We start from the raw sequence: 25,519 nt of genomic DNA, 5'->3' as shown, positions 1-25,519 counted from the left end.
GAAGCCGTCAGCAAGCAGAGAGATATTGATCACAACGGGGTTGATGGAATGTGCAAGGGTCAGAAAGCTCGCACGAGGCCAAGAAGCCACGCCGTCCTCTGGTAGACCCTCGGAGCCGTGCGGTGTCCAGGAAACCCACTCCGTACTCAGAGCGCGCTGGCTGCTTTTACACATCTTTTCTTTTTTCTCCCTGTTTTAATTTAACTGGTCTTGGTCTACATTTGTGGAAGCGATATGAGCATAACTCTTTACAACCACATACCAGATTGATGAGTGTAGTAATCTGTGCACTTAAACTGGTATTCTTATGTTCCAATTTAGCCCCTGTGGTGGTGTTTCCTGTTAATGATGTTATGTTCAATTCCCTATTAGGCTTTTGAAATGCACACAGGGGTTTGAGATGGAGATTTGTATGTTTATTGCACAAGTGTGCACATGTGTTTATTATGTGCATATTTTGTGTGTGTGTTGACTGACTGCATTCCTTGCCTGTGTCCCTCAGGGCTGTTTGGGGCTTATCTACACAGTTTACATTGACAGCCTGAACTTCCCTCTGGAGGGCTTGGTGGCGAACCTTCTCACGTGCACTGTTCCTACTGCAGGAGGCTCCCAGGTGAGGCAGGACCTTTTCTAAACAATTCCTGAAATACCTCTGTCCCGACCAACTGCTGCTGCCTGCGCCCAGGGGGCTGGAATCGTGTGCCAACCCCGTGCAGGGTCACTTGGTGTTTATCTGCATGCTTGGCTTGGCACTTTAACTATGGCTGTGTTTGAGAAGAGGCGTCTAGCCTCTTCTAGTATTTTTACTGGAGGTAAGATGGAGGGGGGTGGGGCTGTTGCAGCTTCCTTGTTTTATTAACCAGCCCTTCTGTGCAGCCAATGGAGGTTATACATTCCCCATGGATTTTTATTTTTTTTTTCCCCCCCCTGAATTACACTTTTTGGGGCCATGTAAAAATGTTATCTTAATTATCTATTCATTAATTTACATGAGTTATGAGCCAAAGCTTTCTTATTATCTTATCTAGTCTCATGGCCCCATGTGACCAGTTCTGTGTACAAATACAGGGAAAACAGAATTGCAACATTTTGATTCCAGAAATGGCCAAATAGAATTTCTCTCTTTAGAAACAGCCAAAGAGAATACAGCCTGAAGATCTGGAGCAGGATGTCATGATGGACCCGAAGCCAAATTTAGCTTCTGGTGTAATCCACCGATGCATTTCACAACTTCCCCAGCACCCACTCCTCCTCCTCCCAGCTGCGCAGCACACACGGGGATATCAAGCGTCCTGAATTAGAAACCTTAGGAGTGAAAACAAACCAATCCTTCAGTGTGACCCCCGGACCGTAACCTCTCAGAGCCCAGAGAACCGCAGGGCCCGTTGGCCTCTGCTGTCCGGTCTCCGCAGTGCTCAGCGCTGCACTTTCCGAGGACGGGACGGGTCACCGCTCGCTCGCGTTTGCCTCACCGCAGACGAGGGAAGACTGAGCTGCACTCATCCTGCTTTAGACAGCCGGTCTGTTGTATTTTGGTAAACCTGTTATTTAGGGTTTGCTCTGTGCTGTCTCTGCATTGGCTCAAAATTTGTTTGGTCAGGCAGCAGTGATGCTGGAAGCCAGTAAGGGTGGTGGGACAGCATGAACTCCGCGAGGCGGAGAGTAGAAGTGAGCACTCCCCTAGTCACAGGCTGCAGCCTCCTTATGTAATCTGAGAGCACCATGGAGCTTGGCCTAACCTGCCTCCTCTTCCTGCACAACAGTAACGAATCACCTGGAAACACCCATGTAGCCTCCAGCCAGAACCCTGAGTCATGCTGCTTTCTCCGTGTTCACCTCACTGCGTGCCTCATTTTGAGACTTTTTATTCGAACAGGAAGCAGTATAGTGTTGTTATAAAAAGCCGGGAGAAATAGTCCATTAATGCTTCGTTTATTTGCGTACTGGACTGGGACTCACGCCGCTGTTTCATGTCCATGTTTGCAGAAGCTTTTCTCTCTGGGGGCCGGCGATCGGCAGCTCATCCAGAGTCCTCTCAACGCCAGCCTGCCAGTGACCAACAAAAGTGTGTTCCTTCTCTTCCAGCAGCTGGGTGGGTCTTTTTTTTGCACTCACCTGTTCCTTTGGCACATGGCCCAGGTGCTGCTCTGTGCACCAGCCATCTAGCACCATCACTCCTCCTCTCCTAATTTAGTGCAGTCTTGTGCTTTGGAAATGTGCTTGTGTGTGAATATAATGTACTGGCATTCATTTTCTATTGATATCCCTTTTAATCATATTTTTGAAGTGGTGTGGTTTTTTTTGTTTGTTTGTTTTTGTTTTTTGTTTGTTTTGACAGCTTCCCTCATAATTCTGCTTTATCTTCACTTATATCAAGCGGTTTTAGGTTAGATGTAATTGCTTCTTTTAGGATGATCCTCAATATTCAGCTCACATGATTATATAAAAAAATGTGGGCATCCTCTCTGAGGTACAAACAGACTTTGAATAGGCTCTAATCTCTGAATATGATCTAAAAGCCAATGAAGGAAATGTGATTACTTTGGCATTATTATTTGGTCGCCAAATGAATGTGTCCATTTCTTTGTCCATGATGACGCTTTGCTGAGTTTTGTTGACACTGTACTGCTTTCTGTGCATGCAGAGTCATGTGAAAACTGATTGCTCATAGAGTCTGTTGGGTTATGAAATGAAGTGAATTTTAAATACTTGATTTGCCTAATTGCAGCTTTAGAATTTGGAATCGGAACTTTGTTTATTAATGTGAAAGTAACACCAAGGAAAATTGCATTCACATAACACACATTCAACGTCCTATGGCCATCATAAGAAAACGTCGCCACATGTGTAAAATAAACCAGCTGAAAAGGGTACACACTTATAATAGATCACATTTTTTTGAATAACTTGTAAAATAACCACACAGCTTCAGTGCCAATCTGCCTCACATAATGAGCCTGTATATTTCGGTTTCAGTATATTTCAGTCCAGTTAAAAGAATCACATTTTTTTTCTAAGATCAGGGTGAAATGTGTTAAATAAACAAAAGATAAATGCATTGCCATCCCAAATACACCTGGAAGGAAGAAGGTGCATCTTTTTCTGAAGAGTTTATCTGGTCAATTCAAGGTATTATTATATTTAGGGACTGACTAAGTTCAGGAGACATGCTGCTTCTAACTTAGTTCTGTCCTGGCCCTAAACTGTCTGAACCGCCTCCCGTAAGGTACAAACTCTAGGAGAGAAACGCCAGGGTTGTGGGAGCCTCTCTGTATGTTTAAAGCCTCTCCGTGTAGGTGGGACTTATGAACTGAATACAGTGATGACAGAGGATGCCCAGGAATCTTAGCTGAAGTCTTTAGCTACTTTATAGTCCAACTAACTTGTTTGTCAAAAGTTAAAGAGGGTGATAAAGGTGAGGCCCAAAGACAGTGAACTAATATTTACTCCTCAGCCTTTCGGCGATACAATTATTTGATCATATTGCACTTATTGTACAATAAACCTGTAAGAGGTACAGAGTCTGAGATAAATGGTTCTGAAACAATACACTATTTCTCCAAGCGCATTTTGTACATTTTGTTGTGCACAAAGCAAAAATAAGTAATGTTTTCCAAGTGGTGGAAATAATTCTCTCATTGCAAGAAATGAAAGTAATTTGATTGTTGTTGAAAGAACACTGTTGCATGAAAGCAGTCGGTAGTGAACTCCCAAGGAATGTGCTAATAGCTAGTGTGTCATGGCGCCCCCCAACTTCCCCACATCACACACACACACACACACACACACAGCATTTTGGAGGGAGATTGGTGTGTGTGCACACACTCTTGTGCATGTCTGTTGCTGATATGCTTATCTATGGAGTGTTGGAGCCGGGTTGAGCGACGGCCAGGTTGCACCTCGACGCTCTCCCAACCCGTGGCTCATGTCCACATTCGAGAGCACAGCTCGGCAAACGTGCAAAAGGCACATGGCAAGCAGATGGCGGTTCTGGAATAGGCAGTAGTTATTGCCTTCGTATGCCTGAATCGTTAATGCGAATTCCATAATTCTTGCTTGAACGCCAGAGCGTGGCGCGCTTGGGAAATGAGAGAACGATGTGGACGCCATCACACTTGTGTAACGTGGGGAGGTGAAGGGGTTCGAGGAGTCGGAGGAGCAGGGCAGGGACAGTGGGCGGGGCAGCAGTCAGGGTTTGGAGGACCAAGTAAGAAACACTTGAGTTGAGAACATGGTTCATAGAAGCTCAGTGATTTCTACTGGTTCCCAGTTAATACTGGTGCAGATCAATTCAAACAATTGACGATCACTAAGTACTGTGTGTGTCGGGGGGTGTTCTAATATTGGACATTAATGTTGTACACAACACGGTATCTGGTATATTTGCTTAATCCTGCTACGCCTGTGAGCTAAGTACTTAATTTTTAGTTTTTTCCTCGTTACGTACCCTGTAGTTCTGAGCCGTGCTGCTTGCTGGATTTATCCATCTAATGCGTCATTTTAAGAACAGACTGTTCCCCTGATGCCCATTAAGGTGCTTAATATTAACTTAAAAACTGTTTTGTGCTTGTCTGACCAGAAGAGGAGTGATGAAACACATGTGAACAAGTTTTCGAAAGTCTGCTTTTGCCGTTATCTTCGTGCGTATCTGAGGATTTGGCAGGTCTGAGAATATGATAAGGCCAGAAATTTACAAAGAAGATTTTTCAGGCCTGGGTTTACCCATAAGAGTCACAAATGCCCTTGTGTTCTCATCCATCCTTCCTGTTTAATGCAAGTGCGGAGTGTGTGTTCGCAGGACCTTGTGAGAGCTGCGCACCGTGTACATGCAGGTGTGAAACATCCCAGCAGCTGTGTGCTTCGCATTAGCCCATTTAAATGTCCAATTCCATCGCTGCTTAAACTTGCTCGCTCCGCCCCAAACACACACACGCGCGCACACGCACGCCATTGTTCTTTTGCTGTAGATGGATGGGAGGTTTACAGTATGCGAGGCCAGATTGCGTTTCTCCTAGCGCGTCCCATAACTGCTCCGAGCGTCGGCGTCAGGTGAAGTGCCGTCTCCCTGCTTTTCGCCAAGCGGCAATGGGAGGCGTGGCAGCGCTTCCGTGCGCCGTCCCTCACGGCAAGACGGCCATGGCCAGCACCAAAGAGCAGCCTCTTGCCATGGCCCATGGTACTCCGCAGGAAGTGCAGGCATGATGGAAAAGGAAGTGGGTTCTCTGCACCGTGTCCCCAGTCTGTGGTCTGTAGCCTATTGTCCGTGTCCACCTGCATTCTTATAGGGTCGGACACAAACTCTGGCCTTGAGGTATTTATCAGCTGCCAACAGCAGTGTGTGTCTGTGTTCGTGTGGCTGCATATCTCTTAGGTTATAAAACCTGTTGTCTTTTGTTTAGCTGGCGCCATGAAACATTTCTTCTAAGAGAGGCCAAGGACACCACGCGAAGATGTAAACATCGTCAAGCCGAGAAGAGCCATAGATCTCAATGTTGCTCCTCTGTAAACGTGTTAATTACTTCATTAGTGTTTATTTCGGAAGATGAAGAAGGTTTATAGCACATGGGCATCCCAGTAAACTGGGGAGTTGATTCAACGATAACAAATCAAAATGTGGAGGGAGAGAAAGCGACTCCGCAAGATCATCTTTATTTGTGTTTTTTTGGCACAACTTCAGATTCAGGTCTTTGGGCAACAGCTCAGATGTTGTTGGTATCTTGTTCCTGTTTGTTGGTGACTCTCTGAGCCTGACACAGGCCTAGCTGAACCGCTGACCCCCAGGCGAGTGTGCGGATGCCTCTGTCACTGCTTGGCTCTCTCTATCTCTCTCAAACCTGTGATTAATGGTCTCCCTGGTATGTTGATAGCAAACAATAACAGGAACTGTAAACCATTTTCCCCCTGGGCTGCCAATTTGGTATGTCATTTGATTTATATTGTTTAAAAGGATGTGAGATCTGCTATCCCGGGAACATATTTGATTTCTTCTGTTTGATACAGAATGATGTGTTGTGTGGACTGCCCGCCGCTGTGATTGTTATCAATATGGCATGAAATTGTTCCATGGTGCAGGGGCTGTGCTTTAACAGTCTGAGCTGTCTGTTTCAAATTATGCTGGACATTTGGTCCTTGTTTCTATCTTTCCTACGACTGTTTCATGGTCTAGGAATGAAATTTTAGTTATCACCATTTTAACTAGACTGAAGCAAAATGCCACTTGTGACTCTTATAAAAGCAATTTCGTTTTGATCATCATGCAAACATTTTGTTAATTTTAACAGCGTGGTTTGAGTATTGATTTGTTTTTTAAATAATAGTTTGTTGCTCAATACCTATTAACTATTTTATGTCTTTGTTTTACTTTTCAGGGATCCAGAATGTTCTGAGTCTGTTTTGTGCAGTTCTCACAGAACACAAGGTTTTGTTTCACTCAACGAGCTACCAGCGACTAGGGGAGGCCTGCCGTGCTCTAGAAGCGCTGATGTTTCCTCTCAAGTACAGGTGTGTGTGTGTGCGCATGTGTGTGAAAAGTGAGAAAAAGAAAGGCAGCAAACCTGCATGTCGTCCACATGCCAAGACCTCCTTTACATAAATACACTGTGCACAATAAAACAAGTCTACTGCTCAGTCCAGTGACTTATCACAGTGAAATCCCCACGCCTGTTCGGGAACTTGACTCATTCTACAAAAGCCTTCACAATGTACTGAGTCATTGTTTCCGAAACTTGTTCTTGGACACTCCAGGTGCTCTGTTCCAGTTTGTGACCCACCTGAACTATGCACTCAAGAACACTGCACACCTGGCTTGTGTTGAGTAAAAGTGTCTGTCAGGGGTTCCTTGAGCACTGGTCTGGAGAGACCCTGTTCTGTTGGTGCATTTCTACACACAGCCTCAGTTCTCCATAGAACCCTTTAAACATGTCCAGGGGTGAGCCACGAAGCCTTGAGAACCCAGATTCGGATATGTCACCTCCTCAACAGTAGCTTTGTCAGCATGTTAGGATACAGGTGATGACCGTAACAGCTGTCGTGTGTGTGTGTGTGTGTGTGTGTGTGTGTGTGTGTGTGTGTGTGTGTGTGTGTGTGTTAACCTGCAGCTACCCCTACATTCCCATCCTCCCCTCTGGGCTGCTGGAGGTGCTCAGCTCTCCCACACCCTTCATCATCGGTGTGCACTCCATGTTCCAGGGCGAGACTCAGGACCTGGTGAGTCCCCAGGCCCCACAAGAAGGCCATGCGTGCCTCTAGCATCCAGCTTCCTGCTGCGTGGCTGACGGCCAACGCTTACAGCCAACTAACAGTGCTTTGGTGGGCGGGGCTTGTGTTGACAGCTTGACGTGATCATTGCTGACCTGGACGGAGGGACGATAAAAATCCCGGAGTGCATCCACCTGTCTCAGCTTCCCGAGCCTCTCTTCCAGAACACCCAGACCGCACTGTCTATGGTAATTACCCCAGCTTAAGTGTAACTTCAAACTGACACACACACACACACACACACACCCCTCTGCTTTCATATCCTGACTACTGCATTGCACATTTGTTCAAATAAACCATAAACTGTTCTGAATTGTGATTATGTGGCAGTTTTCTTTTCTGAATCTGTACTAAAGCAATAAATGGCTTGTGGTAAACAGCAGCACCGGAGTAATGATTCATTTTCAGTGGAAGCTGGTCATGTGTCCTTTCTATAAGCCTCAACGTGTAGCAATCAAACAGGGTATTTCTTCACCGTAAAGTCCTTTTCTTCCAGGTTTTGAACCCAGATCTGGAAATAGCAGATAACGCCTTCCCTCCCCCGCGCTCCGCTTCGTCCAACCTCAGAATGCTGGTAAGGGCCTCGCCGATGATCCAAGTCTGCCCCGCTGACCCCACCGCCTGCTTTTTACCGTAAGCATCTCGCAGGCTGATGGCTCCATGCAGGAGGCAGGTCTTATCTGCTCCCCAGCAAGGCTGAGATATGTGCTGGCGAGAAAGGGTCCGCGCGCCTCCCTGACGCACACTTCTATTTCAGAAGACGGAATGTTCGCTCGCACTCTGACTCATGCCAGTCTGACGAGCTTATCTGACACTTTCGGTCCAGCGCCGATGATCCATGTTTGTCTGTCTCTATCTGTCCGTCTGGCTCTCCGATCAGGACAAGGAGGTGAGGGCGGTATTCCTGCGCTTGTTTGCACAACTGTTCCAGGGCTACAGGTCTTGTCTGCAACTCATTCGCATCCATTCTGAGCCTGTGATCCACTTTCACAAGGTGAGTAATGGCGCACAGCGCTACAGCGCCCCACTGCCTGTGGGGTCAGGGGTCAAGGTCAATCCACCAGTGAATGATTACTGTAACCATTGCTGTCCTCTTCAAACCAGTCTGAACCTGCGCTCACTGGCACGGAACACTCATCACATCTTTTGCTAACAGACCTCTTGTTGGGTCTGCGGATTTCAAAAGAGAGGACTTATTTAGTGGATATAGATGTACTTGGCCAGTTGCCGTTGGCTTATCTAGGCTGCGTATTTCAGGACATGAATAGGCCGTGTAGACAGTCTGCATCAAGGTGTCACTGGCCTCACGCAGACTCAGTATCCGATGCCACTTGTATTAAAATGCTGCCTTGGTACCTTGTTGCCAGCTGTTCCCATTTGTGGGCCTGCAGACTATGCGTTGCCCATGTATCTATGTCTGTCGATGCAGAGCGCCATCAGAAGCTGCTTCCATGAGCACCGATACCTGCCTTTCCGTAAGGGAAGCGGCCTGGGCACGTCGCTGTGGCGCCAGGAGGGATAATCTCGTTGACCCGAGATATGTGCGAAGAGGCAGCGCTCGCCCCGCTCCCTCCAAACTCCTCCGTTCTCGTTCTGTGGCCCTGCCGTGAGCCAAATAAAGGGAATCAAAATCGTGTGTGCGCTTATTTGTTACCCCCCGTATATTTGTTTTTGTTTGTGTGGAAGTCAGTTTCCATAGCAACCTCTCTGCACATCCTTCCTAGTGCACCCCACATGGGTCGTATTATGGCCGAGGAATGCGACACATCTTCGCGTGCCAGCCCGGGCTCAGATGTCCGGCTCCCCCCCCCTAGTCCATCTCATCTCCCTCGGCCTGCTCCGCTACGCGCCCCCCTGCTCCTCTCCCGCTCGCAGCAGTCAGTCAGCTAATCATTTCGATCCATGTAAACATTGCCTCTTAGAAAACGCTTTGCTTGATGGAGACGCCAGTCCCATTGTTTGTTTTGGTGATGGTCTAGTTTAGATAAGTCATTCTCCATCACACGAGTCACACGGGGTTCGTGGTCTTCAAGGACTGGGTCTGCGCCCGTGTGGATTTCAGTGGCGACTGTGAGCTGTGACTCACCAATCGAGCTGGCTGCGTGCGCTCTGACATCTCTGTTTGTTTTTCAGGCTGCCTTTCTCGGCCAACGCGGCCTCATCGAAAACGACTTCTTGCCCAAAGTGCTGGATGGCATGGCTTTCGCAGGCTTCGTGTCAGAGAGGGGGCCCCCTCACAGGGCCTGCGATCTTTTTGACGAGGTGCGGTGGTCACATTGTCGGTGTGCCCCCCCCCCCCCCCAGTTCAAACCACTAACACCATCCCACTTTAGATATGCTCAGTCACTGTGAGACAGGAAGCTTCGCCCCAACTTGCCTAATAAAATTCTGTAACATTTGTCTTGTGTTGAGCTACGTCAGCCCCGCGGGTTTACAGCCCATTAACGCAGCAGGTCTTGCTTCTGCGGGATGTCTGAGTGTGGATGGAGGCTCATGGGACTGTGCGCTTGTTTCTTCTAGCTGGTGGCTCTTGATGTCGAGCACTTTAAGGAGGAAGAAGAGAACCAAGCCAAAATGCAGAAGTACATAAGAGAGCTGTCTGACCAGCTTTACCGAAATGTGAGCCCCCCGCCCCTCTCTCTCTCTCTCTCGCTGTCCCTCCATGCTCTACTTCCACCTCTCCTCACTCCATCTGGCCGTTATTCTCCCTCTAAACTGTTTTTCTCCTCTGCTCTCTGCTCACATCGAGTTGATTGAGCTTCATAGCTATGCCAAATATTTGACCATCGACGCTCAGGCCATGACTGTTTTAGTGAGGACAAAGGGTTTGTTTACTAAGCTTTTAAGCATCTGCAGAGAAGCTGGGCCTCAGGAACTGCTAATACAGTCGGTGGTGGTGAAAGGAATTTTTCATTCTTTGCTGAATTGTTTGACGGCTCATGCAGCACTGAACGCTCAGGTGTGCTTAAGTGCCCCCGTTTCTGCCCCGTCCACGCAGGAGAACCCCAACCCCCACATGGCTTTCCAGAAATTGCCTCGGCCCAGTGAGGGCTCTCACCTGCGGGTGCACGTGGTGGCCTTCCCTCTGCTGGACAAGGACAGGGTGGAGGAGCTGGCGCAGGAGGCCATGGCCAAGCAGAACCACGTCGCCCTCGGCGCTCGGCCAGAGAAAAAGTGCGTGGTGCCCGCCGGGCCCCCTGTCGGTGAGTGAACACTGGCCCGCCGTGACACCCGCTGTCATTGGGACCCCGTGTCTGATGCAGAGTGTGCTGTCTCTCGTACAGCGTCCATCGCAGGGAAAGGCTGTGTCGTGTTCAACAGCGCCCGGCGCCTGGAGGTGGTGCGCAGATGCATCGGCCTCATCTTCGAAAACAAGACGCTGGAAACGGAGAAGGTGAATCCTGGCAGCTGTTTTAACAAACACCTGGCAGAACATACACACGCGCACAGACAGGTATACACGTGCACACGGAGATTAGTACTACTGATGGCATTCTCAGCATGGATCTCCCCATCAGGAGTCCAGCTGGGAGTCATCCACAGGCGAGGAGTTAAGGGTGAGCAAACAGTCACACATACTCTACTTATCTCCCTCCCCTTATCGCCAGGAGAAATATTATTCTAACATTAGCTAGTGCCCTTGTTTGCCTGTCCTTTGCATTTTGTTAAGCTAAATAACTAACTGTATAATTGACCTGTAAAAAAACAAACAAAAAAAAAACAATTGAAGCCTCCCTGCCACGTCCATACCGAGGCACGCTCCCCTCGTGTCAAGTGCTTCCTTCATACACCCATCGTGTTTAAGCGCTCGGTATTTCGAGCTTGCTTCCGACTGCTAAAGGGAGGCAGTAAACACAGCGGTGCCGTCCCACTAGTACGAAGGTCAGCGAGACCCTCCGCACGGCATGGGACCAGCTGGTCCTTGTCCCTTCTGTACACCTTTTTGGAATTTTAAGGTGGTTTTCTGACAGATACACCACAAAGCCTGGCTTTTTAAGAAATAAACATGCATTTTTTCCCCCCCATTTACATTTATAACAATACAGGTGTGTAAAGTCTGCAAAGAAAAGGACGAAAATATTAAGTCAAGTTGTTCAATAACCTTTTTGTGGTACAGGGATACATGTACACAAGTCTGTGTGCATTTTAATGATGCCATAGTGGGAAATTGCATAATAACAAATTCTAAATTGGGTTCACGCAGACACACAAACATCAAGCTGATGTTAAGCCAATAGTCAGAGGTCAACAAGAGGCCCAGCAATGCCAAAGCTCAGAGCTGGCTGGATTAGGGAAGCATTTCCGTAGGAATGAGGACACGCTGGCGTCCAGCATCGACTGCGGCAGCGAGCGCAGCACGTGACATGTGGCTGTGTGGCTGTGTGCAGGCGCTCCCGGCGGCGCTGCGGGCCCTGAAGGGCAGGGCGGCACGCCAGTGCCTGACCGAGGAGCTGAGCGTCCATGTGCAGCAGAGCCGTGCCATTCTCGACCACCAGCAGTTCGACCACATAGTGCGGCTGATGAACTGCGCCCTTCAGGTACCCCACGCACATGTTCCTTACACAATTGCAGCATCCCTGTCTCCCTTAGCGTTTACTAACTGAAACGCCTGCTGTTTTTCTGATGGGCTGAGGTAAGCGGCTACACAGTTCATGGTCACTGACCAGGCTGTGGCAGGCCAGGCCTTATGCTACCCTCAGTACAGTTGGAAACTCCCTGGGTTAGTTGGATAACTTTAGTGACTCATTTCAAACATGTGACCGCGCAAAGAGGAGCGATTTTGAGTTATTTGCAGCGCTTCAGTGTAATTTCAGTTTCTTTTCCTTTTTTTTTTTTCCCTGTTACGAGGCCCTTTCAGAGAAAACCCTCACCTTTGGTCAGCAAAACTCCTCTCGGAAGCCTTCCTGCATGGATTGCGCCCTCCAAGTTGCCAGAACGATCAGGAGTGCGTTACTAAATGTTTCTGTGTTGCATCCATGCATCCATAAAACCGTTATGGCACCATCAATCGCTGCGCATAACAAGGACCTACTGGAAGTCTCTTGTGTTTTACAGTTTCCCTTCACGGGGTCGAGGGATTTTACAGGGCTGCAGCACTTTACCAGTCAGCAGCTTTCACGGAGCCGTTCGGAGTTCCTGGCACTTTGCTGCTCAGCTCGACTGTTAGTCCCGGCATCTGTGGACATAAACAATGCGGGTGCTGTAAAAGTGGGCGGGGCCTGAGCGCTGGCCACCCAACCGCTTGCGCGACACGTGAAGTTAAGTATGTGGCCCCGCCCCCATGCGTTTTTGCCTGTGGCAAAATATTAGGGAAGGCTTCGGTATGCTACCTCATTAACCCACCCCACCCCTCTCCCCCTGGTCACACCCAGTTCTTCTCCGTGCCCAGGGCAGAAACGTCTGCATGTCACTATGTAACTACAGCCAGCATCGTCTTCAGGGTAAGAGTTAAATTTAAACACGTGTAATTGCATCTGGGATATTTAATGAACTTTTAGGTCTTTGATGTTTAACTTTGGAGTGCTGGGCCATTCCAATGGTGTAACATGTACCAGCTGAACCAAATAAGAGGAATAAAATCTATGTTTAAGTAATGTTGCAATGGTAACTGTATATTCTTCAGAAAAATCCTGTTCAACGAAACCTAAACGTTACTAGACATCAGATGACACGCAGTGTAACGATTTTCTCTGCAGCTTGAGGGCAAAGGACACTTGGCTCCAAAGGCCACAATATAACATGGAATTTGTTTTGGGAGGAAGCTGAAGACAACATGCTGTCAAACATGTAGGTTCTCTTCCCCCCCCCCCCCCCCCCCCCACCCTTTACCCTGCCTGAAGTCTGTTGGAGTGGCCCAGGGGCTCTGCTTTCTGTCAGGAGCAGGCACATGGAGTCATCCTAATCAGAACCACCTGACTGATACTGCCCCACCGAGCCCTGTGGAACGCTCCCTACGATAATCCCATAGGCCCCCAAGCCGCAGGGAGAAAACGTGCAGCTTCGCAGCGGAGCCCTGGCGTCCACACGGACGCTGTGGGTCAGTCAGCACGCTGCAAGAGGCAGGCACCCTGGACTAAATGCCTTCCTTGATGGATGTAACAGAGATCGCTTTATCAGACAGACACTGTTTGTCTAAAATATTCTTCTGTTTTATTGTCTTACAGCCATGAATCTTCCTGTGTCCGATACATTTAATAGGCACATGTGACTTGTGTTGGTAGAATTCTTCCAGATTTGCACTAAAATTTAAGCATCTGTATTATTAAAATTGTCTCCTAGCAACATTTTGACATGGGGTGGGGAAGGGTAGTCAAAGTGTGTTTTCGGGCCAGCACATTCTTCACCTAGGTAAGTATGCTGTATTTCCAAATAATGGCACTGTTTGCTTAAACAGTAAATAATTTATTCAAATATGCAGCCTAACTATCCGACTGTCTGGCTGGCCAAAAAAGATCAGGCAAAGCATCGCAAGAATTTTTTAATTATTTCATGTCGTTGTAGGTAATATTGTTCTGCTGTTTTTGCTGTCATAATTCACTAAGGCCACAGCTGTTGTAAAAGATCCTCTGATTTTCCAGATACTTGGTCATGAGTTTTGGCTCTGCTGGGGAGCCTGAGGTCGATGGATTTGTCGCCAATAATCTATAAAAGAAACAAAGTTAGTAGAAGTTATCCTGTCTTTCCCTCTAATTACTTTCATACCCGACTCTTGGGACTCCTATTGTCTTGTCAGGAAGTCCAGTACAGAAAGCAGTGAGATGTCTTTCAGCAGAGGTTCCAGCCCTTGTTCGTCACCTGCATGCAGTGTCTTTGTTGCTTTGGAACACCTGACTCGCATGCAGAAGCTGGTCCACGTCCATGTCCACAGGCTCACAGAGGAAAGACCTACATCATGTGCACAGGCTCACGGAGAAAAGACCTGCCTCATGGTCTCACAGAGGAAAGACCTGCCTCACGTTCAGTCTCACGGAAAAAAGACCTGCCTTGTGTTTATTGGGCTCACAGAGAAAGATTTGCGTCATGTTCACGAAGAAAAGACCTGCCTCATGTGCACAGGCTTATGGAGAAAAGACCTGCCTCATGTGCACAGGCTCACAGAGAAGACCTGCCTCGTGTGCACAGGCTCACAGAGAAGACCTGCCTCGTGTGCACAGGCTCACGGAGAAAAGACCTGCCTCGTGTGCACAGGCTCACGGAGAAAAGACCTGCCTCGTGTGCACAGGCTCACGGAGAAAAGACCTGCCTCGTGTGCACAGGCTCACGGAGAAAAGACCTGCCTCGTGTGCACAGGCTCACGGAGAAAAGACCTGCCTCGTGTGCACAGGCTCACGGAGAAAAGACCTGCCTCGTGTGCACAGGCTCACGGAGAAAAGACCTGCCTCGTGTGCACAGGCTCACGGAGAAAAGACCTGCCTCGTGTGCACAGGCTCTCGGAGAAAAGACCTGCCTCGTGTGCACAGGCTCTCGGAGAAAAGACCTGCCTCATGTGCACAGGCTCTCGGAGAAAAGACCTGCCTCGTGTGCACAGGCTCTCGGAGAAAAGACCAGCCCACACTTCAGCCATGAGAGAGTGATTCGCGCTATTTGCATTGCCAAAATGTCTCAATGCATTATAGGATCCCAGCATGCACATTAGTCTAACACAACATGCACATCCCACCAACAAAAGGGAAACTGTTGATGTAACATTACAGTCTCTACATTAGAGCAAAGGTGAGCTGGGACTCACCCACATCTTTCACCACGTTATGGGAGGAAACGTTTGCTCTATTCTCCACTCCGATCCACGCCGACGAAGTGCATGAAAAGGCTCTCTGCATCTGCCTGCGAGTGAGCTGTACTCAGCCGGCCGACTGCACGCGTGTCCAGATTGGGGTGCATGTGTGAAACTGTAGGCCATGATCGAGAGACTTCCATGGAGTCTTCACTGCCTGTTTCCAGTCTCGTCAGCACGGATTAGACAAGAAGCCCTTTATAATGTTTTTCGAGTCAAAGGACGTCATCCAGAGCGCCGAGCTGTCTGAAATGGAGAGTAGTATTGTGGGAAAGCTTGATTGATTGTTTTCTCCGGATCCGAATGGGGTGGGGGGGGGTATTTTTTTCTCGGATCTTTAAGGCATGTGGCTGCTCACGTGACCACTCACGTCACCATCCGCCCCAAGGACATTCCGAGATGTGCTGGATTTGTCTGGAAGTGGCAGAACCTGCTGATGTTCTCTGTGCTCCTCGGGGACCATGGCATTTTTTTCCTGTACTAATGACCACATGCTTTCGAAATCCGTTCGTGCATTCCAAAACTGACACGGAGCACCTGTTTACACCCCGTGCTCCATTCCTCATCCGGAGAGGTCTGTTTGTTTTGAATGTTCATGGGATTGTTATCCAAACACACGTATGACTTGATGCGATTCACATGGTGGTGGTCTGCTGGTGTTTGTGTGAGGCAGTAGCAGGCGCGCTCTCCCGCGCCCGTGCACCAAAGGCCCTGTTTTCAGTGTCGTCAGGGAAAAGACTTGTTAATGACCACATTTTGTTGTGCATTCCTGTAGTGTGTGTTGTCTGAAACAGCTGCTTACAAGCAGCTCCTGGTTTTGTTCTTGGTAAATTGGCATGGCAGCAGTGCCAGGGTCGATGCCCCCTTTAAACCGTATTGATCTCGTCAGGCTCTGAGAGAGAGGTCATTAATCACAGACAAATGCGTTAATGGGCCTAATTGGGGTATTCGCGGAATGCTGTTTGGTCCGGGTCTGGCGCGTGGGTGCTCGCTGCAGCTGCGGCAGGCTCTGGGCCTGGACGTTGTGTAAGGCAAGCAGATTCCCGCTGGGCTACAGAGTTCAACCACATCCTGGCATCCTGGCCATTTCCTGCACAGTGGGATGGCTGGGCTCTGTTCTGCTGCATCGCCAAGGGCTTCGGAACAGTGTCCTCGTCTGTTTGTTCCGCATGTGGTCTTATTCTCGAGAACATACCAGTGTGTGTGTGTGTGTGTGGGGTGGGGGTCGGGGGGCTCCTTATGTGTGTGTGTGTGTGGCCTCCGCCAAGATGAGCTTTACATAACAAGCACAGAAAGAAAGGTTCTGGGAAGCTGTAATGGACATCACTCCCACATAGAGCTCAGGATGTCATCCACCAGGGGCAGGTAAACACCATCAGTCCACTAGGAGAACAGGTGGCTCCATCAGTGCTGGCCTTTCACACGCTCAGTCTGACTGTATAAACTGTGATATCAGCCTCGCTGTTCTCACCGGGGCGCTGAGCAAATATTGGACGGGTCACGGAGAGCAGCGTGTCACAGAAAAGAGCGCCTGAGTTGTGGCAAAAGCTTTTTAAGGTTTGGTTTGGTTATTATTAATCCATCATAGAAAATGTTTCCTCTGTTCCACGTAAGGATTCCATGCTGCTGTTTTCCTGATGCTCAAACTGCATCTCGAAAGCATCACTCACAGGAAGCTCATCCATCTTTGTTTCCTGCATCTGGGGGTTAAAGATCAGTATTTAAACGTATCAGAGAGAAGGCAGTTGAGTCACATGAGCTCACAACACACAAAACACACCCACACACACCCATATAGGAGCAGCCAGAGTCATAGGCTCCTGGTTTTGTGCATTACTTTGTGGCTGAGTAAAGCCGTGTATGTGTTGCCCTGGCAGCATCGGTCTCTGGTGTGTTCCGCTCTTCAGGGTGTAAGCACCCTCTCAGTGATGTCTCCTGTGACCTGTGACGTGGGCATCAGTGTGTATGACTGAACACACCTTGATTAACCGAGGGCTAAAGGTCTACTCAGGTACCTTAACCACTGAGCTACTGCTGCCCTGTTTCTTGCTTTTCTTGGCACTACATGTATTCTAATAGATTTCTCCAGGTTAAAGGTGCAGTCTGCACTAGACACATGAACATGTGCATGAAAAATGACACTTTCACCGTTGTCTTTTATTCATTATCTAATTCAGTTGTAACTGCACGTCGGGTTGGTCCCCTCTGGCCATTATGCGTTCTCACTTTGTACATGTTTTTTTCAACGATGCCGGTAAACAGAGCGGCCGCGTACAACAGCTGCCACGGGCTCGGAGGAGGGCTGGAGGAGCGAGACAGTACAGCACAGGGTCTCCGGGGGGCCAGGCTTTCATCTTCTCCCCAGGAAGATCTGTTTTGCATTTGCTTCTCTCCATACATTCCAAATGCATTCCGGTGTTTTTAAGGAGGTGGAAAAATCTCACACGCGCACACACACACATACAGTATATAACTCGTGTTGTGTGTAGAATGGCCTTCATGCACACACAGACATATACATGTGTACATATACACAGTAAGAGAGCATTTATTTGGAACCCTGTGTGCAACTCTGCAATTTTTACGATCCGTGTGTATGGGCGGGGGATCAAAGAGTTTAAAAAACAAAAACACATTTTTGTGGGCCAAAATATAAATCTTTACACAGTAATACCCATCCATTTCCTGTGATGATCATTACGTAAATGGTTGTAAATTCAGATGTTTGTCACTAGTCCCACATGCCTTCTACTCCCACATGTATTTTCCCTCGAGGCATTCTGCTTCTTTTGCAAAAAATAAAAAAAATTTAAATGCCGTGTCACCTACAGTAATCTCTGAATGTTTCTTCTTACCTTTCTAAGTAAACCGAGAGATTGAAATCTAAAACACTTTTAAATTTGAGGCTATGTGCAATGTTCTAAAAAAACTGCCATATTTACCAAAACAGTTTGGTTTTATGTAACAAACCACAAACAGTTTTGATGAATTTTCGAGCTTAAATCCAGAATCTCCTATGTAGTTGTGAAATGCAGATCATTTAAAATTTTTGAAAATTGAAATGTTCTGCCAGTTGGGTCAGAGAGAGGGTTACGTAAGTGTATTGGGAGTGTATGGAAAGAGTGCTACAGTTGACCTGTGGCTGCATGGTTTTGCCAGCACTGATTAGCAACACAGAGCCATAAAAAGTCCAGTTGGCATTTGAATGGACAGTGTATGGGTTGTACTGCAGCAGTTATTATAGAGACTGCGTCATGACCATTGTGCCCCGTGTTGGTTGTCCTCTCTGAGCTGTCCAAGTTTACCTGATGACGGCAGTTTAGACCTTTTGGAGGTGTTCTCTCCTCATCCCATTTCCCTCTGTCTTCCCACAGGACTGCTCCAACTCGGAAGAGTTTACAGTGGCTGCCGCCTTGCTGCCCCACACTACGGCCTTTTATCGGGTGAGTGGGCGTGGGGATGGGGGTTGGGTGCAGGTGTGTGTGATTCATCAGCCTTGATGATTCATCATTTTTAAACTCATGACACCTTGTTAATCACAGTCGATCTCTCTCTCTCTCTGCTCCTCCTTCAGTGCCTGTTATACAGTATATATGTACTGCACAGCATGGCTGCCTGTATACAACCTGAGCATCAGTGTGGGTTATCAGAACTTGAAGATGCACTCAGAGATAAGCAGTCAGCTGCATTTCACGGCCTTGTCACCATTTTCCTATAAAGTAGGGCCATCTGTGGTGTTGAAAGTTGCCTCTTCAACTACCCACACTAAGGAGACAGCAGACACACGGACAGATATGAGGAAACAATAAGGATTTTTCATGAACCCCAAAGGGCTGCTGGGATTTGCGGTCCTATTTCCACGGCTTGCAACACAGATTTGGCGCAAACGCGTGTGCAGTGGTGTTGTCATAGGGACAGACAAAACGTATCTGTTACTTTCTTCCTGTGGACGTGTGAACGCGGGCTGCCCTGGAGTGTGTTCACGTACTGACTCACTGCATTCCTATGGGATGTCTGACATAACCATCACATCCAAGAGGTGCTGAATCTTCCTTCTACGCCACGGCACCTGTTCCGTCCCGGGCCTTATCCCCACCAACTATAAACATCTGCCTGGGATATTTAAGACCTGTTTTTGGGTTCAATTTTGGGGAAAAGGTTTCCATTTTCCTTCTCCTGTGTCTTTTTTTTGGGGGGGGGGGGGGGGGGTTGTTTTGATTTTTTTTGGAAACTTGGTGGCAGTCATGCCTCCTTTGATTAGTGTAGAAGCCCCACACAAGACATCAGCGGATTGACATGTTTTCTTTTTCCAGGTAGTTTCTCACTGAACTGTGTAGCTGCCAGTGAGACTGAAGCACTACAGAAGGTAGAACCCCAGACAAATACTCTGGACAATGCATGGAACATCTGGGTTTCAAACCTAAATCCCACAAAATGAGAAGCGTTTCTTGCAAGGCGCACCCATCAGAGCCCTGGAATTTGTCTTGTGCATTGTCTATAGGACAGCTAGTGGTTTGGGTTGCCGCAAGTGTAGAACAGTCTCTTTCCGTGGTTGGAATTTGAGCACCTGCCATTCAGAACGTTTTGTAGAGCCAAGGAACAGTTCTCAGACCAGCTGTACAGTTTTCCTGTGGTTTACACTTAAGACATCTGAAAGCCATTTCTCAAGAGTACTGAGATTCGTGTTATTCCTCTTCCGTCTTACGTAACCACTAGACCTGATTAAGGCGTTATGTAAAAAGGGTGGACAACCAGGTCTGCAGTAAAAGATGTGCGAAACATCTCTGACAGGGATTATTGATACATCTGGCACCAGAGAGTAATAAGTAATCGTGCACATCTTCCTGCTCCAATGAGGTGTTCTTTCCCAGCTTTGCGAAAGAGCAGCGTGCATGTACGACTACCTTACGCAGAGTGCAAGGCCAGGCCGCTGAGGTGCGGGTGTTCACAAGGCCCTCTCTGTTAGCACGTCCTCGGATAGTCCTTGGATGATCAGTCGCCCCCTCGTGCATATTCTCCAGCTGCATGCTACACGTTTTCTACCAGCTCTGGGATCTTGGTCGCCTCGTGCTTAGCCTGTTATTGCCTTTTTTGGCAGAAGATGAAGGCACGGATGGGCCTTTGTGTCTGTTTGTCATTAGCATTTCCGGGGAGCGGGGCAATTCTTCTTCCTCCTCTTCCTCCTGCTTCCTCCTCCTCTTCCTCCTGCTTCATTTCCAGGTCCAGTGAACCCAGGAATCTGAAGTCAAATTGAGCACGCCCAAACCTTGTCGAGAGCTGGTCACGCACCCTTGGGTTTGACATGGACAAATTTTGCCTTGTCGTAGATAGTGCATGAACTGGGGTTCAAAGACAGATCAGATAAAGGATCATTACAACACTGACCCTGCAGCATGCCCTGAAAAAGGAAAAAAAAAAAACCTCCTGTGTGCACCTGCGTCGTTAATGCTGCGTCTCAGATTACTGATCCTTATTCAAAAATTACATAATTGCTTGCAGGCTTCCTCCGAGGTCTCCCATGTTGTCTTTCCACTGCAACCCAGCAGCCAGTTACAGAAGCAGTGGTGCAGACTGATGTTTGTGGGTCAAGTGCGGGATCACAAAAGCATCGTCTCCATTCATTTTGCCGTGCTTTTTGCATTTTGGATGTGGGTGCCCCCTTTTCTCGCGGTAAGTGCATGTGACGTGCTTCTCTGTCTGGGGCATTTCCGTAAGCAGAGTAGTCCCTAGACCTCGTTGGCTTGTCCTCATTCAGAGGACTTCAGTTTCAGCTGGCTGGACTGCGTACAGTGGGATAGATCTGACTGGGATTTGCCTTCTGCCTTATGATGGCGACTTATGAGTTTCCTATTGGCCAGACACTCATTGAGATGTACAGAGTATCACTGATCCTGGCCTGTGATTGGCTGAGGCTTAGCTACACTAAAAGGAGGACGAATCCCAGCGTACGGGTTGCTTCCTCTCATTGCATTACTGCCGCAGATGCAGTCGTGTTTTATATGCGCGCGTGTGTGAGACTGTAGCTCTTGCCAGAAAAAACCTCTTCAGTCTTGTTAAAATTTCACAGGCTATCCTGCTGTCTTTATAAACCCCTCTCGTGCCTTAACCACTATCCTTAAACATAACGGAAACTGCCAAGTTTTATTTAAATGTGTTGCACAGCATTAGGGTATTCAGGTTTTTTGTTGTTGTTGTTGTTGTTGTTTATATAAAAAAAAGGCACCACAGAAGTTTGTCTTGTGACATTTGGCAGCTGTTCTGTATTACTAACTGTAGACATTCTGAAAGTGATTTTGGCTGAGTTAGAATATTGGTGTGTGTGTGTGTGTGTGTGTGACTGTAGCTCTTGCCAGAAACAACCTCTTCAGTCTTGTTAAAATTTCACAGGCTATCCTGCTGTCTTTATAAACCCCTCTTGTGCCTTAACCACTATCCTTAAACATAACGGAAACAGCAAGTTTTATTTAAATGTGTTGCACAGCATTAGGGTATTCAGGTTTTTTGTTGTTGTTTATATAAAAAAAAGGCACCACAGAAGTTTGTCTTGTGATATTTGACAGCTGTTCTATATCGCTAACTGTAGGCATTCTGAAAGTGATTTTGGCTAAGTTAGAATATTGGTGTGTGGTGTGTGTGTCTGTGCGTGCGCGTGTCTGTGCGTGCGCGTGTCTGTGCGTGCGCGTGCGTGCGCGTGCGTGTGTGCGCGCGTGCGTGTGTGCGTGCGTGTGTGCGCGTGCGTGTGCGCGTGTGTGCGCGTGCGTGTGTGGCAAATGTTGCTACTCCAAGCAGCTACTGTGGATTGCCTGATATCTGGGTTACCAGAGTTAGTCTGGCAGGCCTCCAGCGCTTTGTCATCTATCCCAGGGAACTAAGCTGAACTGTGGTCAAGGTCTGCGTGCCACTGCCCATGGGAAGCACCTCAGCACTACAGTCAAACACTACAGTTTGTTTTTCAGGTGATATTCAAGCTGAGTGTTACTGTGCACTTGACCCAGATTTCAGCTCACAGGCATTGTCCTCAGACTCTGGGTTATTGAAATGAATTGCTTGTATATTTCTTGGCCTTAAAAATTGACCACAAACCAGAGGTCTCCTGCTTCTCCTGCTGCTGACCTTCCCAAACCTTTTTTTTTTTTTTTTTTTTTTTTTTTTTGGCGAAATTGTGAAGCAGAGAATATCACCCAAGATAACACCTGTGTGCTGTCCTCTGCTGTCATCTCTGGCATGCACTTTAGTTCAAAGTGATCATTCTTTCTGCCTTTCTCTCTCTCTCCTCCCCCATTCCCCCCAGGATTCTTCGCGCTCTGCCTGGGTTGTGTTAGACTGCTGAGTATTTAGTGCTGCCATGACTCACACCTATGTCTTCCTTCACACCTCCTATCACAGACGGTCCGTGCTGAATTTCTCTGCTTTTGGAGAAGCTGTGCTGTTAGCATGCAGGGACCTTCTCTCGGGACTCACACAGGACTCCCATAGGAACAGGCCTGTGGGAAATGACTGGGCTGTTGTTGTGAGGCAATCTCCACCTCCCACCGACACTTCAGCCAATCCCGTGCGATTGTTGCCATTCTTTTAGTCACAGTTTGTGCAACGGGGATTTGTGGGTTCACTTTGTCAAGCTGTTATATTTCTTGAAGCAGACATGTGGTGATGTGCTAGCGTGATCCCTGCGTGCTGCAAGTCACCCAGGTCCTGACCTCCCACATGTTTATTTTGCATCTTGCTACGTCCGAGCTCCAATTACGGCATGTCCCAGGAGCACCCTGTTTGGCCTAGCGTGCACCATATTGTCCCACTGTTCTTTTACCCTATTTTGTTTGTCAGATGCCATAGTTATTAATGTGATGTTTGTTTCAAGATGGCTTTTACTGGTCCTAGACACAAATATTTTGCAGCACAGCACGTTTAATGATGTACAGCAGCAGCTCACCGGGCCGCCTGTCAATAGACTAAACCGGTTTATTCAGGTTGGGTAGGCTTCCTTTACCGCCCTCGTTGGGGTCTTTTGTCATTAAGCAGGCGGAGACGGCAGGTTATTTGTTCCAGAATACTCGTAACTCATCGCATTTACCAGGCGCGCTTACCGTTCAAAGCCTGAGCATTTTCACCCTTCTCCAATGCTTCGCTTCAGACAGCTTTTATGAGACATGGCAAATCGCTGTGGCACTGGAGACCTCTCCTCGCCACTGGTCACACACCCTCCTTCCATTCCCTGCCTGCTCAGCTCAGATCAGTAGCTGGCTCTGGGTTTTAAATCAGCGCTGAGCTTCATGGCTCTCCAAGTTGCTCTTAAAGTGCAGCCTAATTGGTTCCTGCATGTGTGCCTGCCCGTGGAGGGGTGGGCGGGTGGTATGGAGGTGCATGGTTTCAGCCCAGTGTCTCTGCCAAGCCCTCACACACTCCCCACCACAGATTCCTAACCAAATAAAACGGCCCTCTGACTGGAGCAGGTCAGCTCGGCTCCATTACTTCTGTAGCAAGTCAACAGGCGACACACACACACGTGCACACACACACACACGCACGCACGCTTCCACGCCATGATGATGAAGACAAATATTACCGAGCTGTCACGGGCAATCTGGTGTGGCCCCTGCAAAAACATCTCTAACGGCCTCCTCCTCACTACATCTTTATATGTCGACCTTTGGAAGCGAAGCATAGACACCCCAATCCATTTTGATCGTCCTAGTCCGTTAGCCCCGACATGGCCAGCTGGAGTTCTCTCTCCAAAAAGAATTACAGCCCGACTGGATTTTTCTCTGCCTGCAGTGTGGGCTCCTTGGATGGCGTCTCCCTTCTGTGTGGTTGACTGATCTTAATGTAGGGTGCAAATGTCCTGATGTACGTTAGGCTTTCCAGACCATGTAAGGGAAGATGCACTAAACAGTTTCACATTACTGTCTGCCTTCTGAACCCTAACCCACAATCACCACCACCCTCCGTGATGGAGAGACGCGCTTGAGGAAACGTGCGCTTAATGCGCTTCGCTGCCGAACCCGACATCACCTCTGCACTCCAGATTAGGGATAGCGGCGGGAGGAATTGCAGCCCAAGGTGCTCAGCTGCTCTCCGCGTGCAGCAGGTGACTTCCTGCTGCCCTCTAACGGGAGAGCTGCTCCTGGAGAGGCCCGACAGGAAAGACCGGGCAGACCCGCGGATCCACTCGTCCTTTTTGCACCCTTTTGTTTGTCTGAGGTCATTTAAATGTGTCCCTCTTTGTCTGCCATCAGTCCTCCTTGGTGGTATCTCACCCTAATCCTCCCGTTCTCTCCGTCGACGCCGCTGTGTTTATTTTTCCATCCGTCTTTTCGATTGTGGCTGCGGGTTAAGGGGGCGGAGCAGTAAAGGTAATCTCTGAGGCCGAGAGAAATCTGAGCGTGCGTGTAGCAGAAATGCGAAGTGTTGACGCTAAAGCCAAGCATGTGGCCCGGATTCTGGGACAGAGGGAAGTGCGGGGGAAGCGGGACTTTGTTTTTGCCTGGAAGATGTACTCTGTGTTCTAGTCTTTCCACAGTGTTGGTGGTAATAAACTTTGCTATGGCTCTGTAAGCATGTGTGAGCCGTGTTGCGTGCGCATTAGCGTGTATGCAGTCAAAATCTACAAAGGCTGTAAAAACATGCCTTAGCAGACCTCTCTCCTCTGTCCCTTTGGAGTTACAGACGAACACAGTGATTTACACGACAAAGCACAGAACAGCACTGGAGCTGTTTTTAAAAAACCCACTTTGGGAACCAAGCTCATTCTTACTTAGCGAGGCCTGTTACTGTACGTGTCGAGAAAATGGTCACTAAGACTGAACGATCGCTCCGAATAGTTGCGATAGTTGTGCATCGTTTTCCTCTTCTCTTTGTGCTTTTTAATACACTCCTTTACGAGCAGTGCCGTCTGTGGCCCAGTTGCCCGTGTGAGCCTCTGAGCTAATGCCCAGATCAGTTCGTTACACAGCAGTTGAGTTAATCAGAGCTGCACGCCAGGGCTTCGGCCCGCGAGTGTCATGAATCTTGTCGTTTTGCTTGCAGAAACTCGCGCCTGGGGTGAACCAGTTTGCCTACACCTGCGTCCAGGAGCATCCCATATGGACCAATCAGCAGTTCTGGGAGGCAACGTTCTACTCGGAGGTGCAGACCCAGATCCGAGCACTGTACCTCAACATTCCTGACGACAAGCAGCTCAGCACGACCAAGCTCAAGGTCTGGGGAGTCGTTTTTAGGACTGCAAGACATGGTTACTCATGTGTTACTTATTACAAGTTATTAATCAGTTGTTGAGACGTTGTATATGAACAAGATGCAAGTCAAAATTGTTTTCTTAGTATTATAACAAAAGGTATTTTCTTGTTGTTGTTTTTTTGTTTGTTTGTTTTGTTTTGTTTTTGTTTTTTTTATAAATACTTTTGTAATTACATACTTTAATCTCTGTCATAGACAAAGTGGTCCTAATGTTGACAGAGCAATGACCACTTTTAAATTTGAATGAGGCGCAAG

The 25,519-nt window shown here is 48.1% G+C and overlaps 1 protein-coding gene across 8 annotated transcripts in view; it reads left to right on the top strand.

Annotated features, from left to right (window-relative positions):
• Positions 1-25,519, top strand: part of sbf2 (SET binding factor 2) — a 75,098-nt gene that overhangs the window by 31,403 nt on the left and 18,176 nt on the right. For 5 of the 8 annotated variants that reach the window (XM_081709447.1, XM_027012619.3, XM_027012601.3 and 2 more), the window contains 14 exons: positions 503-613; positions 1,987-2,092; positions 6,369-6,501; positions 7,098-7,206; positions 7,332-7,445; positions 7,754-7,831; positions 8,138-8,251; positions 9,391-9,519; positions 9,778-9,876; positions 10,256-10,460; positions 10,542-10,651; positions 11,646-11,795; positions 18,406-18,474; positions 25,055-25,225. In XM_081709447.1, the coding sequence (XP_081565573.1) occupies positions 503-613; positions 1,987-2,092; positions 6,369-6,501; positions 7,098-7,206; positions 7,332-7,445; positions 7,754-7,831; positions 8,138-8,251; positions 9,391-9,519; positions 9,778-9,876; positions 10,256-10,460; positions 10,542-10,651; positions 11,646-11,795; positions 18,406-18,474; positions 25,055-25,225 (1,698 nt within the window). The remainder of the gene's footprint in view (positions 1-502; positions 614-1,986; positions 2,093-6,368; positions 6,502-7,097; positions 7,207-7,331; positions 7,446-7,753; positions 7,832-8,137; positions 8,252-9,390; positions 9,520-9,777; positions 9,877-10,255; positions 10,461-10,541; positions 10,652-11,645; positions 11,796-18,405; positions 18,475-25,054; positions 25,226-25,519) is intronic. The other 3 variants (XM_081709451.1, XM_081709458.1, XM_081709464.1) reach the window with 3 other exon arrangements.

Source organism: Electrophorus electricus, chromosome 3 (assembly GCF_041902795.1).
Source record: "Electrophorus electricus isolate QZ-2024a chromosome 3, ASM4190279v1, whole genome shotgun sequence".
Classification (NCBI taxonomy): domain Eukaryota; kingdom Metazoa; phylum Chordata; class Actinopteri; order Gymnotiformes; family Gymnotidae; genus Electrophorus; species Electrophorus electricus.
The sequence above is the reverse complement of the archived record's forward strand: the minus strand, read 5'-3'. Positions and strand labels throughout refer to the sequence as shown.